Source organism: Balaenoptera borealis (assembly GCF_965194805.1).
Source record: "Balaenoptera borealis genome assembly, chromosome: 2".
Classification (NCBI taxonomy): Eukaryota; Metazoa; Chordata; class Mammalia; order Artiodactyla; family Balaenopteridae; genus Balaenoptera; species Balaenoptera borealis.
In genome coordinates this window covers 173,710,493-173,727,790 of record NC_138867.1, presented here as the reverse complement: position 1 = coordinate 173,727,790, position 17,298 = coordinate 173,710,493, and the positions used below count along the sequence as shown (strand labels likewise).

At 59.0% G+C, this 17,298-nt stretch overlaps 2 protein-coding genes across 3 annotated transcripts in view; one reads left to right on the top strand and one right to left on the bottom strand.

Moving 5' to 3' along the window:
* Positions 1-3,528: 3,528 nt before the first annotated feature.
* Positions 3,529-5,429, top strand: F2RL3 (F2R like thrombin or trypsin receptor 3). The gene is made up of 2 exons (XM_082383048.1): positions 3,529-3,667; positions 3,962-5,429. Exons 1-2 carry the CDS (start codon positions 3,559-3,561, stop codon positions 4,993-4,995), a joined length of 1,143 nt encoding a protein of 380 aa, XP_082239174.1. The 5' UTR covers positions 3,529-3,558; the 3' UTR covers positions 4,996-5,429.
* A 1,129-nt stretch (positions 5,430-6,558) lies between these two features.
* Positions 6,559-17,298, bottom strand: part of CPAMD8 (C3 and PZP like alpha-2-macroglobulin domain containing 8) — a 95,142-nt gene continuing 84,402 nt past the window's right edge. The window contains exons 32-42 of one of the 2 annotated variants that reach the window (XM_082383017.1): positions 17,095-17,231; positions 16,556-16,711; positions 16,381-16,443; positions 15,475-15,656; positions 13,626-13,740; positions 12,759-12,833; positions 11,979-12,084; positions 11,780-11,890; positions 10,285-10,494; positions 9,856-9,967; positions 6,559-7,527 (exon numbers count right to left, since the gene is read on the bottom strand). In XM_082383017.1, coding sequence (XP_082239143.1) covers positions 7,506-7,527; positions 9,856-9,967; positions 10,285-10,494; positions 11,780-11,890; positions 11,979-12,084; positions 12,759-12,833; positions 13,626-13,740; positions 15,475-15,656; positions 16,381-16,443; positions 16,556-16,711; positions 17,095-17,231 — 1,289 coding nt within the window. In that variant the 3' untranslated portion in view covers positions 6,559-7,505. The remainder of the gene's footprint in view (positions 7,528-9,855; positions 9,968-10,284; positions 10,495-11,779; positions 11,891-11,978; positions 12,085-12,758; positions 12,834-13,625; positions 13,741-15,474; positions 15,657-16,380; positions 16,444-16,555; positions 16,712-17,094; positions 17,232-17,298) is intronic. The other variant, XM_082383018.1, reaches the window with a different exon arrangement.

Here is a 17,298-nt window from a genome sequence, read left to right as displayed (position 1 = left end):
CCCTAGTGGACACCTCCCAGAAGAGTCCCTGCCCTCGAGTGGGCAGTGCCTGTGACTGGGATGAGGTTCCTGGGCAAGAGACAGGAGGGAGGGTCTCCGCTGGCCTGAAAGACAGCAGCTCCACGTGGCAGAGGGGGCTCGGCAAATGCGGATGAGGACCTGGGCCCTGCGCCTACCTATGGCTGCTAATAAAGCAGCCCTCATCCTAACCGCCCTGCAGCTCCCCTTCCGGCCTCCTTCAAGTGGTGCGGAGCTGCAGGACCAGGTGGGCTGCCCTCCCCCTCCCTAGCATGGTGGAGGTGGGGGGTGCCTGTGGTGCTTGGGGCAGCAGTGGAGTTGGGGGGCTCAGGTAGAACATTTACTCTGTTACTAGTGAGGTGTTTGCCTTGCTGGCTCTTTGCAAAATAGAACTAGCGCAATGCACCTGATGTCTTGGCTGAGAATGAGGCTGATTGTCCTAAAAAGCAAGTTGACCTAAAATCAGTCTCAGGAGGCCCGTGGCGGGGGGGAGGGGGTGGGGGTGGGGGGGTAGAACTGGTAGGGGTGGGACTGGTGGGGGTGGAACGTGCCCAGAAAGATCCTGCAGGGATGGGGGCTGACGAGCATGCAATACCTCCAGCCCTGCCGGAGGCTCTCCAGAACCTTCGCCATGCAGCCCTGTGTGCGCGAGCTCCAGCCCACAGGACAGGTGAGCAGACTCAGATTTGGGGTTCCAGGGATGAAGCATAGGGCTTCTGTGGTTGGGAGGGCTGGACCTCAAACCTTGGTGCCCGGCAAGTGGGGGGGGGGTGGTGGTCACAGCACCCACCTCTCGTCCCGGTCCGAGGGTTAATGTCCCTGGCCGCAGGCCGAGGCCCAGCCCGGGAATGAGGCGAGATCCGGGCACCCATCTGGCTTCAAAGTACAACATAAAGAAAACACAATTTCCACAAAGATGGCCACCCCGAGAAGCATTGCCTCGGGACTTGAGGGGCTGAGTCATCGGTGACGTCCATCTTCCACTGGAGACGGTGGGGCAGGGAGGGGACAGCCAGGGAGGATAGGCTTGGGTGAGGGGCCTTGGGGGGTCCAGATGGGGCTGGAGGATGAGGGATCCCAGGACTGGCTTAGGGCTGTTTGCCTTTTTTATCACTTATTTAAATTGTGGTAAAACACACGTAACACAGTTTACCACGCTGACCATTTTAAGCGTACAGTTCAGTGACATAACGTACACCCATGTTGGGAATTCCCTGGCGGTCCAGTGGTTAGGACTCGGCGCTTTCACTGCTGACAGCGCGGGTTCGATCCCTGGTTGGGGAACTAGGATCGCGCAAGCCTTGCAGCACAGCCATAAGTAAATGAGTAAATAAATAAACAAATAAAGTACATCCACGTGGTTGTGTAACCATGCCCGCCATCCATCTCCAGACCCTGTTCATCTTCCCAAACTGAAACTCTATCCTCGACTAAACACTAACTCCCCATTCCCCACACCCCTAGCCCCTGGCAACTACCCTTCTGCTTCTTTCCGTCTCTATGCATTTGGCCACTCTAGGGACTTCATATAAGTGGAATCATACAGTATTTGTCCTTTGGTGACTGGCTTATTTCACTCAGCACAGTGTCTTCAAGGTTCATCCATGTTGTAGCCTGTGTCAGAATTTCCTTCCTTTTAAAGCTACTATTATGCCTTTTTGGAAACATGAGTTTTTATGGAAAGTGACGCACGGCACAGAAAATTCCAATAGCACAAAAAAAGCTCACAGAGAAGAGTAGGTGCCCAAGTCCCTCTCCCCGAAGGCAGCTGCCCCCAGTGTCCCCCAGGAGGTATTCAAGTGGCTTGTCATCCGATTGGAAACAGCGGCCCTGCACCTCCACGGCTGTTTCCATGGCGGCAGGGGTGAGGGGGGTTTGTTTATGGGCCCCCGCCCCGCTGCCGGAAATTTCCCTGTACAGATGTCTTCCTGACCGTCTCCCTGTACAGACCCGCCATAAATTCCTAGACGCGGAATTCCTGAGTGAAACCACCCTCCTCAGGCTCCAGTCTGCCCTATGCCTGGCCGGGAAGAGCTGCCGGGCCCAGCTTCCCCTGAGCAGGTTCCCTGCTCGCTCCTGGAGGGCAGCAGGGGGTCCCCACCCCCGTTTTCCTGTGCGCTGAGGGCGTCATCATCATCACTGGTCACGTGTGCTGTGAGGCGTAGGTGTGGGATGAATTCGTCATCGGTGCTGGTGGAAACTGCTCAGAAATGAGGGAGAGATTCCTGGCTGAGACCCCCTGCCCTGACTGGAGCTCTCCAGGCCTCGATCCCCGCCGACCAACCCTGGGGCTGGGGGCAGGGACCTCGGCATCTCGGCCTCTGGCTGCACTGACTCTGTCCAGGACTGCTCGGTCATTTCCTGGCTGGTTCCCATGTCCCCGAGTGTGTGGCTAGATTAGGGTTCGCCGTACCAGGACATGGCTGCATCCGACCCCCTCTCCCACCCCTAGTTCACTACTTCTTCCCTGACCCCCACTGCCCCCTTGGGGTCCACCTGCTCCCAGACATTGCCCCCACCACTGTGGCCCAGCCCTGACCTCACAGAGACCGAGAACCCCCAGTGCAGGGCTCCCCCGGGGTAGGACGGTGTAGCTGCTCTGAGGTCTGGAGAGGGGATCGTATTCAGGAGAGAGGAGTACCCTCCCCTCTGGGTGGGACGTGGAGAGGTCTGAGGGGTGAGGACCCCAAGGGAAGGTGGTTCAGGGGGCTCTCTGGGCTGGCTGGGCCACCTCCCTCTGGCTCACGTATGGCTGTGGCCCCTGGTCACACCTCGGACCCCAGGCTGAGCGTGGGGTCAGGACCAGAGGAGAAGCGGCTTTGAGAACTGGAAATGGGCACCCCCCCAGAGGGGGCTGCAGCCACGCTCCCCTAAGACCCCCAGGACAGCGCATGGTCAGCATCGGGGGTCCTGGCTGAGGACCAAGACCTCCCCAGCAGGCTCACAAGGCCTTCCCCTCTCTGCTCCTTACTCTGCGCCTGCCGGGGGACCTGTGCTGGGGTGTGGGTGAGGCTGCATAAGGCAGGGTGACCTCCACAGAGGGCCAGGGGCATCTGGGGGGGTCCACTCACCTGCTCTGGCCTCTGACTTGGGGTCCTGCCTGCCAGAGTCAGGGGTGGGGTTTGGGAGGAGGAGGCTTCAGGAAGGGCCAAGAGTTCCTGATGGAGGGAGGGGAGCGTGGCACAGAGGGCTGGGCTGTCATGAGGATGGGGCCAAGATGTGACTGGCCAGCAAGAAGTGGCCATTTGGCCTACAGAGGCTTCCTAGGCTATACGGGGGCTGCAGCCTGGCACCTCCTCTCCCATCATACTGGCCCAGCACCTAGACCCCAAGTAACCCCAGCTGCCAGGCCTCCTCAGGCCAGGCTTTGGGACTCCCATGGGCTCGTGGGGGGCAGGGACTGGTTTATCTCACCCGACCCTGTCCCCTCCTCCGCAGGCACTCAGGAAGCTGGGTGGGGGGGGGGTGGGTTCCAGCCAGGCAGGAAGCCTGAGGTCAGCCGGCCACAGCCCAGAGCAGCCGGCACCCAGCACCGGCAGCATGTGGGCTCTCCTGCTGCTGTGGCCCCTAGCGCTGGGGTTCAGTCTGGATGACACCCAGACCCCCATCATCTACGACGACGACGGGGGCAGCACAGAGAGAGGTGGTGGTGAGTGACCTCGGGCCCTGCCTTGGGACTGGGAGGGCGCCCAGAGCCGGTGAAGGGGAGACAGGGAACGGGGGTGGGGCTTCTCCAGCCCAGCCCTGAGTCCACAGGGCTGGGGGTTTCCATGTCCAGCTCTGTCCCACCAGCCCAGGGGCTCCTGAGAGCTGGGGCTAGGTCTACAGATTCTCAGGGGCAGCGCCATCCAGCCGGGGAACCAGATGAGGGGCTGGGGTGGGGGGCTGACTCCTGGCCTCTCAGCGCTTCTATCCCCTTTCCCTCCGGGCCTCTCTCCCCCAGATAGCACACCGGGGCCCCACCCGCGCAGCTTCCCTGGCCAGCCCTGTGCCAATGACAGCAACACTCTGGAGGTCCCGGGCAGCTCTCGGGCACTGCTGCTAGGCTGGGTGCCCACGAGACTGGTGCCCGCGCTCTACGGGCTGGCCCTGGCAGTGGGGCTGCCCGCCAATGGCCTGGCGCTGTGGGTGCTGGCCACGCGGGTGCCACGACTGCCCTCCACGGTGCTGCTGATGAACTTGGCGGCGGCTGACCTGCTGCTGGCCCTGGCGCTGCCGCCACGCATCACCTACCACCTGCGGGGCCAGCGCTGGCCCTTCGGCGAGGCCGTCTGCCGCCTGGACACGGCCGCGCTCTATGGTCACATGTACGGCTCCGTGCTGCTACTGGCTGCCGTCAGCCTGGACCGCTACCTGGCCGTGGTGCACCCGCTGCGGGCCCGCACCCTGCGAAGCCAGCGCCTGGCCATCGGGCTCTGTGTCACGGCCTGGCTGGTGGCAGCCGCCCTGGCGCTGCCCCTGGCGCTGCAGCAGCAGACCTTCCAGCTGTCGCGTTCGGACCACGTGCTCTGCCACGACGTGCTGCCCGTCGGTGCCCAGGCCTCCTACTGGCGGCCCGCCTTCATCTGCCTGGCGGTGCTCGGCTGCTTCCTGCCGCTGCTGGCCATGCTGCTGAGTTACGGGGCCACCCTGCGCACGCTGGCGGCCGGCGGCCGGCGTTACGGCCACGCGCTGAGGCTGACCGCACTGGTGCTGACCTCGGCCGTGGCCCTCTTTGCGCCCAGCAACGTGCTGCTGCTCCTGCACTACTCAAACCCGGACCCCGACGCCTGGGGGGACCTGTACGCCGCCTACCTGCCCAGCCTGGCGCTCAGCACCCTCAACAGCTGTGTAGACCCCTTCATCTACTACTACGTGTCGGCCGAGTTCAGGAGCAAGGTGCACGAAGCGGTGCTGCGCCGGGCGCCTGGAGGGGCCACAGCTTCCAGGGAGGGGTGCAGCCCGGCGACCGGCACCCGGTCCTCCTCGTTTGTGTGACAGCCCCTCCACAGGCCGGACAAACAGGAACGAGGTTGCACTGGGTTGAACAGGGTCCCCTCCCAATTCATGTCCACTGAGAACCTCCAACAGTGAGCTTATTTGGAAATAAGGTGTTTGCAGGTGTAATTAGTTAGGATGAGGTCACACTAGAGGAGGGTGGGCCCTAAAAATCCGATGTGACTGGTGTCCTTATAAGAAGAAGACACAGAGACACACAGGGAAGGCCATGTGACCACAGAGGCAGAGATGGGGTGATATGGCCACAAGCCAAGGGACGCCACAGACTGCTGGCAGCCACAAGAAGCCAGGAGACCAGCCTGGGACAGACTCTCCCTCAGAGCCCCCAGGAGGAGCCAACCCTGCCCACACCTTTATCTCAGACTTCTGGCCTCCAGAACTGTCAGAGAATAAATTTCTGTTGTTTTAAGCCACCTGGTACGTGGTACTTGGTTACGGCAGCCCCAGGAAACTAAGACAAGCATTAAATGCAGGTTCCCAGGCCCAGCCAGCTCGCCTGTGTCCGTGTCCAAGGTGTGGACAAGGCGAAGCCGGTGCTGCCTTGGACCCGCTGCAGGACCCCACCCAGGAGGAGGCTCGGGCCCCCTACCCGCTTGTGGCCAAGGCGGCTGGGAGCCCCGTTGGCGGTCCTCGTTCCCAGGATGGGCCTTCGTGTTCTGGGGCATCTCCTGAGCAGTGGAGACCTCTACTCTGCTCCCCAAAGCCTGGTGCAACCCATCACCGGGAGCCACAGGGCTCAGCCTCCTACTGTCACCCTGGCTGCAAGACATCACCTCCTCCTGCTTTCCCATGGTCTGATTCCTCTTCTCAGGTAACTCCCCCACGGACTGGGTGGGTGGAGCGATGCAAGGATTTACGGTGTACACCCAGGGTCACGGGGCTGCAGCTTTGCAGAACCCACCCCCAGCCAGCTGAAGGCTGCTTTGAATCAAGTCAAGGGGGCACCACATGGGGAAGGGCAGCCATAGCCCCAGACACACATGCACACACACCCTGCCGTTCCCCACCCCAGCAGGCAGCACAGGGCAGTGTCAGGAGGCATCACTTGTGGGGGAGTACACAAGCCCTCTCCAGAGGCAGAGGGGAATGGGTGCCGTTCCTGGGCTCCCCATCAAGTTCATATGTCTCTGGTCTGGGGAGGAGTGAGCCGGAAGCCCCAGGACGGGGGACACACACACACACACACACTCGCCCATGTAAAAGTGAACCTGGGGCCGTGTGAATAAAGTCAACAAAGAATATCATGTCAGTAGCCTGGTGTGATGATGTACTAGAGTCTTCCAAGATGTTACCACTGGGGGAGGCTGGGTAAAGGGTAGCCAGGACCTCTCTGCATTGGTCTGATTTCTTACACGTGCATGGGAATCTATGATTACCCTGGGACGCAAGTGTTCCAAAGCCTCCTCCCCACCCTGCTCTGAAAGGCTGGGCTGTAGATGAAGGAATGGAGGTGAGGGGCCAGAAGTGAGCCGGGCTCCAGCCCTTAGAGCTGCCCCTCAGCCTCCCCTGCCCGCAGGAGGCCCAAGTCTGTCAGGGACTCTATGGAAATGAGCTTTTATTACACCAGCAGCCTCTAAGGCAAGTGGCAACGGGGCCTCGGCAAGGGCACTGTAACCTTGCAGGATGGCAGGGGTCAGGGGCGTGGAAAGTGGCCGGTGCTGCACGACGGGGACCCACAGGCTGGGCAGCCCCCTCAGGGTCTCCGTGCTGTCCAGAGATGAGCAGTGTTGGCTGAAATAAATTACCACCGTGGAGGCGGAAGACAGGAGAATGCAGGAGGGGGAACAGAGAGCCGGGAGGCAGGTCTGAGCACACGGCTTCGGTAGGTCCAGAGCTAGGACACCCTCCCAGGCTGCTAGGAGGGGGACAATCTTCCAGGCAGGGCATTGGAAGATCAGGGGTTCAGAGGTCGAGGTCAGGAAGTGGGAAGTTGAAGGTGCATCGGTCTGGAGCCCAGGACTTTCTCTGCAGAGCCTGGTGCTGTCGAGGCCAAACATTCAGGGACCCCTGGGGTGAGGCAGGGGCCCAGGCAGTCATTCTGCAGAAAAGCAGCCTGTTTCGTTTCTAAGTTGCTGACGCTACGTCCTTGATTTGGCCAGAGTCATGTCCCCTCAGAAACAGGTGTTTGGCTATGAGTCCTTCCCAGAAATGTCCCTTCTCCGGGGAGCAGAACGTCAGGCTGTGGGAGCTGCTCTGGCCACCCAGCCCAAGGGCTGTAGGGTGAGGCGACTGGTACTCCAGCTGCAGCTGGCGAGGTGGCGGGGAGGGGGGTGCCTCCAGCCACCTCGCTGACCATCCTTCCTGTTCAGGTGTGGGCTGAGCCCCCAGGATGCCCACCATCGTCTCTGCTGGTCTGTTGATCGGGTTCGTTTGGAAGCAGGGGTCACCTGGGCAGGGTCCGGCAGCCCCCAGACAGTCAAGTCTCCTGTCAGTGACCCTCTTCCAGTGGGGTGAAATCACAGTCAGATCACGTCTTCCTGCTCGGAGCTTTAGGAAGAGAAGCCGCTCTGACTGATGGGGAGAGAAGCCGAAAAATGCCTGTGGGCTGCCAGGCCTGGCGGGGGCGGGACTGCGGACCATTCCCTAAACCCGCCTCCAAGTGGTTCCACCTGGTTGCCTCCGCCCACTGAGACACGAGCGCCCCACCTGGAGCCGGGGTTGGGAGGGACATGGTCCAGCAGGGCCCCTCAGGACCCTGCCCACCCCCACCAGGCCACAGTGATGGGATGGGACCTTCACTTCTGGTAAGAATGAGCGCAGCTTGCAAGGGACCACTGACCAAATAGAAAACTTATCTGTGGAACTCAATCAGCTATGAGAAGGGAGGAACTATTGATACAACACCATGGATGGACAGCAAGGGAAATCTGTTGAGTGAGAAAAAGCCAATCTCAAAAGGTTACGTACCCCACAATTCTGTTTACAAAGCATCCCTGAAATGGCAAAAGTATAGAGCGGGAGAACAGACGAATGGTTGGGGGGCGGGGAGGGGCGGAAATCGAGGTGGGTGTGGCTATAAACCTGCAGCTAAAGGGACCCTTGAGGTGATGGGCTGTCCTGTATCTTGACTGTGGTCATGATTACACAAATCTACACGTGGGGGAGAACTGCAGACTCAATTGCAAACGAGTGCATGTAAAAGCGGTGAAATAGGAGTAAGACGGGTAGATTGTATTGATGGCAATTTCCTGGTGTTTTACACTGTAACTCAAGTTCTGGGAGATGTTACCACTGGGGGGAACTGGATGAAGGGCACCTAAGATCTCTCTGTTATTTCTTCCAACTGCATGTGAACCTATGGTATCTCAAATTTAGAAGTTTAATAAAAATCTTCCCCTCCAAAAGGAAAATAAAAGCAGGCCTCTCTCAGAAGACACTGGATAGGGTGGGCAACACTTGGGCGACTTTAAAGTTATACATATGATAATTATAGCATGAGAGATGGGAGGGGACAACACATGGACAGAAACGGCTTCAAAGTTGCTACATTTTGCTGAAAGTGGTTACAATACTCCCACCAAGTAGACTGTGAAAAATTTAAAGATGAATAGTCTTATCCCCAGAGTTACCACTAAAAATATCATGCTAAAACAACAATAACTGAATCAAAATGGAATTCTAAAAGATATTCAAAAGAGGGCATGGAAGGAGAAACACAGGGGGGCAAAACAAAATTAGTGCAACAGTAACCCTAAACCCAGCCCTATCGATAATTATATTATATGCATGTGAACTAAACCCAGTGCCTGGTGCAAGAGGACCCACCCCTAAATCTCTGGGACTTTGGTTGGTGCTGGTGGAAAAGCTTTCCTACTGGGTTTGCTGAGTGGGGATGTAAACCAGCCTTTGCCACCAGCATGGGGTGGAGAGGCCCTTGCCACCCAGGAAGGCAGGGCTCTGAGGTCCACCAGTGCAGCCAGCCTCCAGGACCTGGCACTTACCTGAGCTGATAGATCAACCTGTTCTTTAAACCTCTTGAGTTGAGTTTGCTCGACCCAAAAGATGTGCCTCGTCCAGGAAGTCTGCCCAGCAGCCCCTTCCGAGCCTCACCCCACAGGGCTCTCTGGTCTCCTGACCATTTCCTCCATCCTTCCTTCAGGGGGTCAAAGATTCTCTACCTAACCAAACTCCACTTGGGCTCCTCTGAACTCTTTTTCACCTCGGTCTCAAATTCTAGGCTTCCGTGTTCATCTCAGCACTGCCCAACTGTGGCAAGAATCTGCTAATATGTCAGTTTAGCCAGAAACCCCCCTCCTCCGTACTGATCGCCCTTGATATCTGATTGGGTTCCTCTTCCTCCACCATCCACCCCCCGCCCCCTGTAATGTCTCATCACCCTGGCCTGCCTTCAGCAACAATCAGGTGCAGTCGGTTTAGCTAGAATATCCCCCCTTCACCCCTGATGTTTCCTCCTAGTAACTTTCCATCCACTGACTGCCACCCCCTACTCCTTGGCTATAAATTCCCACTTTTTCTTTTTTTATTATTAAGAGTTGGTTACAATCTCTATCCTCACTGCAAGACTCCACAGTGCTCCCCCTTGAAAAATATATTCCTTGCGTCATGAATAATTTCTTCTTTAATAGGGGTCCCAGGCCCAGTGGGTCTCAGGGACAGGTCTGTCCTGGGGTCCAGTCCTTGGGAGGGTTCGCTAAGCTCACCCTACACATACAGGCTGCTCTTCTATGTGTGCTGGGTGGATGGGGGTCAAGGGAGAACGGATCCCCCACCTCATCCCCTGAAACCCTACAGCAGGCTGACCCCCTCCATCAGTCACTCCCACTCCCTGCCAGGTTCCAGGGCCAGTGGAGGGAGGTTGGGGGCGGGCCCAGCTCTCACCTGTCCTCTGTTTCCCCATCCAAGTCCTCATGGCCGGCTGCCACATGCCCAGCATCCAGGGCACCCAGGTCATAGTCGTAGCTGTACAAAGCAGAGGCTGGTGTCGGCTGCTCTGGAAGGAAGGAGGACTGAGTCGGTAGGGAAGGCACTGGAGGGAGAGGATCTGGATGACCAACAGCCCCGGGGGCCCGAGGGGAGGAGATCTGAGGCCCAGAGCAACAGATAGGAGGTGAGGTCACAAGGTGGGGAAGCGGACACAGAAATCAGAGATGAGGAGACGCAGAAAAGCACAAAGTTGGGGTGGGGCTGGGGAGAGACTGACCAAGACTGAGGAGATGCAAAGGGACCCAGACGCAAAGAGGAGAAGGTGGAGCGATACATTCCGGGACAAGGTGGGGTCCCCGAGGCGGGGTGTGGGTGGATCCTCACCAAGGGCACAGCGGCTCGGGGGCGCGGGTTCCAATCTCATGCGTCCGCGGCAGGCAGCCTCCTGGAGATGGCAGGTGCTGGCGTAGACGACACCGTCGGAGCCACATACCGGGTCCCCGCTGGTGGCGCAGTCGCGTGCGCAGCCGCAGCGCGTGATCTTCATCCCCTCCTCCGGGATGGCTGCGGGACCTCCCTCGCCGGGGGACCAGCCTGGCGGGCGAGGTGAAATGGGCAGGGCCCCGGGAACTCCACCCCCCAACTTGATCCCCGCCTCCACCTGGGCCTGGGGTGGGGGAGAAGTCCCTGGGGTCCGGACCACACTCCACAGCGTGGAGACAGTTCCTAGGAAGCCCTGAGCCCTGACCTGGTAGAATTTCACACAAGCATTTGCCTAGTGTTTACCAAAATAAAATTTAAAAAGAAAATTTTTATGTTCATTGCAGCTCTACTTACAATAGCCAGGACATGGAAGCAACCTAAGTGTCCATCGACAGATGAATGAATAAAGAAGATGTGGCACATATATACAAATGGAATATTACTCAGCCATAAAAAGAAACAAAATTGAGTTATCTGTAGTGAGGTGGATGGACCTAGAGTCTGTCATACAGAGTGAAGTAAGTCAGAAAGAGAAAAACAAATACCGTATGCTAACACATATATATGGAATCTAAATTTCAAAAAAAATTGATTCTGAAGAACCTAGGAGCAGGATAGGAATAAAGACACAGACGTAGAGAATGGACTTGAGGATATGGGGAGGCGGAAGGGTAAGCTGGGACGAAGTGAGAGAGTAGCATTGACATATATACACTACCAAATGTAAAATGGATTACTAGTGGGAAGCAGCCGCATAGCACAGGGAGATCAGCTCGGTGGTTTGTGACCACCTAGAGGGGTGGGATATGGAGGGTGGGAGGGAGGGAGACGCAAGAGGGAAGGGATATGAGGATATATGTACATGTACAGCTGATTCACTTTATTATATAGCAGAAACTAACACACCATTGTAAAGCAATTATATTCCAATAAAGATGTTAATAAATAAATAAATGAAAAAGAAAAAGAAAACTTTTAAATTAAAAGCAATCTAAACTCATTTCAAGAAGTTTGGAAAATACAGAAAAGGGTCCCGAGGGACCCTAGCCCGTCCTGTCCTTCGCTGTGGCCGATTGGGGCTCCCGGCCTGGGTCCCGACACCCTCTGGCTTGTGGGGAAGGGGAGGCAAGGGCTCTCCTTTGGGCCTCCCACTTCTACACCCGCCCCCTCACACCCCGCTAGGCCCCGCCCCTCCTCACTGCCCACCCCCCGCCCCGCTAAGCCCCGCCTCCTTCTCACTGCCTGCCCACTCTGCTCAACCCCAAGCCCCTCCGCTCAGGCAGTGCGCCCTTGACCGTGCCGGGTCCTCCTGCCTTTACCATGCTGTACCCTCCTCTGCCGCGGGTGGGGTCGGGGTGGCGGGTGGTCGGAAGGGGCAATGGCCCCACGCACTTACCAGGGCCCTGGGCCAAGGCACGCTCCACCTCGTTGCACGCAGGCCCCGCGCACAGCTCCCGGGCGAGGGGACTGCGCGAGCTGACGTTGTAGAAGCGCGTGGCCTCGAAGGCTGCGGGACAAGGGGAGAAGGGTGACCAAGTGATGGATCACAGGGTGAGGGACTGAGCTAGAGTTGTGGGTGTTGGGCGCGGACCTACCAGGCTCGTAGTAGTCGTACACGGAGATGGGCAGCGCCGACGTCCTGCCCACGACGTGCTGGCGGAGCGCCCGGAACCTCACGCACGTCAAACACCCGCTGGGGATCTGCGGGGGCAGCGAGCGGGCTCAGGCTCGGCCGGGGCCACTAGGGCCAGAGACTGAGCTCCGGCCTCTGTGCTCTGTGACGCCGCAAAATGTGGGCCCAGAACTGGCTGATTTCGGGATGCCCAGGAGGCGTGAAACAGAAACGTGATCCCATTTTAACTTTGTGGGTCCTTCCATCCCACTTGGGAAAAACATCTCAGCTGGTCTTTCATCCCCCACTCCCCCCATGGCAGGTGCCCTCCCTCCCTGTGTGTGTGTGTGTGTGTGTGTGTGGACATTCACAAACTTGTGCAACCACTATCCATCTGCAGAATATTTCCATCACCTCAAAAGGAAACCCTATCCCCATTTGCACTCCCCATCCCCCCAACACCTGGCAACCACCAATCTGCTTTCTGTCTCTTCACTCCGCATGTTTTTGAGGTTCAAACCATCACTGCTTCATTCCTTTTGATGCCCGAATACTATCCCACACCCCTCCCAACTTTCTGCACCAAAGCAAACTGGCTAGGGCACAGGGCAGGCAGCCGTGCCAACTCTGCCTGAGTTGACTCTCCCAGTTTCTTTTTCTTGGTATGAGATCATTGCAGGAACCACACCGGGCCATGGCAGCTGTGCCCTCGCCAACGTGGCTGCCGTGGAGGCCTCCACCCCCCACCCCCGGCCAGCAGTACCTCATCAAAGTAGAAGAGCACTCTGCGACCAGCCACCTCGTACCTCTTCAGTGCCACGTGCTTGTCGAGGAGCAGCTGGCAGGGAAGCCAGAGGTCAGCGTCTGCCCGGCCCTTCAGACCCCAGTGCTCTCTTCCTCCCCGATCTCCAAGGGCCCAAGGTGGGCTGGACCCATGAGGAGCCAAGGCCCCGGAGGCTGAGGAGTTTGCCCACGGTCGTCCAGCAAGTCCCCACGGGCCAGGCCAGGGGGTGGAGGTCAGCACCCAGGAGAGGGCATTCAAGGCTGGTTACCACTGTCCCGAGTGCCTGCTTCCCCTTCCCTGCCTGCAGTCTCCCCTGATCGAGCCTCAGTCCCAGGCCGGGCCTCCCTGTGGCCCCCTAGGCGCCCACAGAACCCTGCCACCTGCTCCTGCCTCACCTGCACCATTCAAACCCCCTCCCCCAGAACAGGCCCTACTTTCCTGTCCCTCCCCACTGCAGACATCCTCAGGTAAGGCTGCTCCACCCACTTTGTGACCCTCTTCCCCTCCCTCCCCCAAAAGGGGGCCGGTCTCCCTTTAAGTTGAGGATGGTGGCAAATCTCTCCCTGGTATCCCAGATCATCCCCAAAGCGCAGGCAGGTTCGTTGAAGCCTTCCTCTGCCACATGAATAACAGCACAGGTGGCCCACTGAGTGACACCTACTGGGAAAGCCCCCACCCCTCCCCACCTGCCCCTCAGCAGATGGCCAGCCCCCAAACACCAACTTTGCCCAGAAAGACAAAAGCAAAAACCAAAACCCGTTTTATGAAGGGCTGGGAATTTGTAACCTGGGCAGGGCCACCAGCCAGAGACCCCGACCCGAGCCCCGCCCAGCAGGGCCACCTCACCTGCTCCAGGCTCTCAACGTCCGCCCGGAACCCCGACAGCAGGGGCACCTCCAGGACCGCCATGTTGGAGGAGCCTGTGTGCATCCACCTTCCGATGAGGGGAGACAGGGAGGCCCTTGAACGCAAGCCCCGCCGTGGAATTCATGGACCCCTCTGTCCCCGCAACCCCCGAGCCCGCCTGCCTGGCAGCCCATCTGCACAGACACCCTTGGCTGGGTCATCGGTCAGCCCATTTCACAGCTAAGACACTGAGACCACAAAGAAAAGGCCTTGCCAAGGGTTCTGGGCCTGACCCAGGTCCAGCGACTCTGGGCTGTGTTTTGACCCGAACTCCATGCTGTGCCCCCAGTGTGGGGAGCTGCTCCATGGGGCTGAGGGAGTCCAGGCTACTGGGGGAGACCCGGTCACTCTCCAGTGCCAGCCCTCAGTTTCCCCTTCTGTGACATGGGGGTGGGGGTAAATATGGCCTCTGGGGCCTGCTATGTGCCAGGCCCTCCCTGTGCTGGGTGCTGGTGACAGGGAGACTGACATTGAGGGAGGAACCTGCAGACTGTGGCCCAAGGGGACAGGGTGGCCACAGCTCCTGGGGCAGGCGGGGGAGGCTTCCTGCAGGGGTGAGGCCTGAGAGATGCTACATCCGGGTGGCACACAGTGGGGGTTTTTTCTTAACACATCTGAGGGAGGAACAGAGATGCCCCAGCAGGCCTGCCGGGGCCAGACAGCTGGGCCAGTCCAGCTGCTTCTCGCTCCCCCACCTGATTAGACGGTGATCACAGCCCTGCTTAGTGGAACCATCCTGAGTCTCACTGTGGAGCAGGAAACACAGCTGGAGGTTTGGGAAGCCACTCAGCCAGGGCTCCCGGGCTCGGACCAAGTTGGGCTTGTTCTTCAGAACTTCCTAAGATGGGAGCCTTGGACATGTGAGGGCTGAGGGTCAAGGTTAAAGAAGGTGTCTGGGCAGCTCTGATGGGCTTCAGGTGCCATAGCTTCCAACCACCTTTGGGGTCCGCCATCGTTGCCATGGTAATGAGCATCCTTTGTGGGCAGCCGCACGCACCCACCACCGAGGACCCTCTGTGGCCTGGTCCTAGGGTCACACCTGGGGCTGGTGGGTCGCACAGGGGCCACAAACAGCCATCCCACCCAGCCCCACCTGTCACTGGGGTTTGCTGCACCCATTCAGAAGCACTTCCATTTCTTTCATGTCAAAAATCATTTGGAGTGTAAGCTTCTGATTGCAAAGGCATCCATTTCGAAGACATCCATCTTGAATAAAGATACTGGCAGCTGTATGACACAACTACTAGCAAAACAACCAGAAGAGGAATCAGGCTGCCCCCACCCACGAAGTTCCCTCTTTCAGAAAGCCCTGGGTAACCTAGATGACGGACCACTTGGGTCACCCTGCCTTCCCCTTCCAGCACCCTAATTCCTGCTCTTAAATTCGCCAATAAAGAGTGAACCCACAAAAATGTAGGCAACCCCCCTCGGACCCCAATATAGGCAGAACCTCAGGTCCATGCCTTCTCTCTGTCTCTCTACCTGTGACCTCGCTGTGTGACCCTCGGGAGGGTCATGTACCCTCCAGGACCTGTGAGTAAGAAATCTTGTTCTTCAAAGTTCCCTGATGGGTGTTGCTGAGGTGTGTCTTGTGATCAGACCAAGGACCACAAGGGCTGGTCCAGCCACAACTTTGGCTCGAGTCGGTGAAATGTCTGTGGGGCTCCCACAGGTAGTAGAGGCCCAGATGAATGCCCGAGGCGTTCCTAGCCAAGAGCGTCACTATATAATACGCCGTCCACCGGTGGACGCCGGTGGCGGTGCCAGCCAGCGGGGCAGGAGGGCTTACCTGGTGCACACCTCCAGGGTCACCGGGTACTCCTGCTGATGCTGGTCGGCTGCTGGGTCGTCATCGTCAGCCGAGGAGGCAGGCGCAGGGGGCCGCCGCTCGGCCTCGGGCTCCTGGAGGTTCACAAGCAGCTGGAAGGACGGCTTGGCCACTGGGTCGGGCACATTGTAGGTAACGTCGATCTGGGGGGGGTGGGAGGACAGAGGCTGAGGGGACAGGGGAGTGGGGAGGGGAGAGGCAAGGGCAGGGCAAGGTGGGGGACAGCCAGAACGACGACAGTGGTGACATCAACAACAGTTCTGGGCACTACGGTCATTCCATTTCGCCCTGATGGTGTAGGTATGACCATCATCCCATTTTTCTACATTTCAAGCCCAGGTCTATCTGCCTCTCAGGCTCCGTCTCCTATCCACTGTGTTGTCTGGGCTCCCACTTTCCAGATGGAGAAGCTGAGAATGCGAGGGTCTCCTGGCAGACTCACCCTCTGACCGCTGGCCAGAGCCTAGGAGGCCAGCCTGTCTCCGCCCAGAGTGTGACTAAAGCCTGAGCCTGGTGACTGAGGGGTCGTGGGGAGCGCCAGGCTGGGCATCTCCATTCAGGCCCTGGCAGTGAGAATAACAAGTCCCCCCATGGGGGGTGAAGGGAGGGGTCTGCTTAAGGTCAGAGACCACCGGAACGAGGATCAGATGGAGTTTCTGGGGGGACTCCATCCTCAAGGGGGCACATTGCCATCTGCCTTGGGTCCTGCCTTGGGCAGCGTGGATGGCATTTCAGGGGGCTGACAGGCTGCCCTGGGGTGGCTCTCACACACACATCCACCCCACTCAACCTGGCCCAACACGGAGCTCCCTCCCGCCCGCCCCTCCAGGGGTGCCCTTGAAGCGCCCCCTCTCCCCGCAGCCTCACCTGCATCAGGCAGCAGCCTTCGCCCTTGGCGCTCACAAACAGCCCTGTGGGGAGGCTGGGGATCTGGGGAGAGAAGATGCCGTGGTTTCCCCCGCAGACACACGTGGACAGACAGGCAGCAGGGAGGGGCCGCCGTCGCTGCCCACCCCCCGGGCCTGGTCCGGGGAACACGCACCGCCGCCATCTGTAGAAGCTTCTGGTTGGCCCTGTGCAGCTCGAAGGTCTCCTGGTAGTCCAAGTTGGTGGAGGCCAGGGAGACAGTGAGGTTGATGCCGCCCGCGTAAGACAAGATGGCATACTCTGCCAAGGCCTGCAGAGCCACGCAGGTGTCCTAGGGACAGAGCAGGAGGCTGAGGTCGGCCCCAGGAGCAGGAGGTCTGGCCCACACTGCGGACGCCACGGACCCTCTCTGGATACCAGCGACCCGTGAGGCTGGCACAGAGAGCACTGGGTGTCCGGTGTAGATACCCACAGGGCTGGGGAGCATCTCCATGGAGGTGGGGGCTGGGTCCCTGTCCCAGAGTCAGGCACATCTGTCCCTCGGCCCCATCCTCCTGCCCTCTCTTGGACATCAGGCCCCCAGGGGCTGTGGGCAAGGAGCCGTCCTGAGACTTGAAGCAGCCACTGGCTTCCTACCTGGCTCTTGAGTCCCAAGCCTGGGCCGCAGTAACCCCGCTCAGACCCGAGCCCCTCTTTTGGCCCTTCCTGGCTCACCTGAGTGGAGGAGAAGCCCCCAAGGGCGTTCCGCTGCTGGGACAGCCACTTCACCACAGGCAGGGCAGTGGCCACATCTCCCAGGAGCGTGTAGGTCAGCAGGGCATAGGCTGTCATTTCCACCTCGGCCGAGACCACTGCAACGGAAGAGGCCAGCTGGGGCCCTTTTGACACTGGGACCCAGGACCGGGTGCCCACAGCAGG

What these genes read in the sequence shown, in the direction of transcription:
- F2RL3 (XM_082383048.1), top strand. Translation starts at nt 3,559, where the DNA reads ATGTGGGCTCTCCTGCTGCTGTGGCCCCTAGCGCTGGGGTTCAGTCTG. An exon ending in CAGCACAGAGAGAGGTGGTG is followed by an intron (nt 3,668 to 3,961) that starts GTGAGTGACCTC and finishes TCTCTCCCCCAG; the next exon opens with ATAGCACACCGGGGCCCCAC.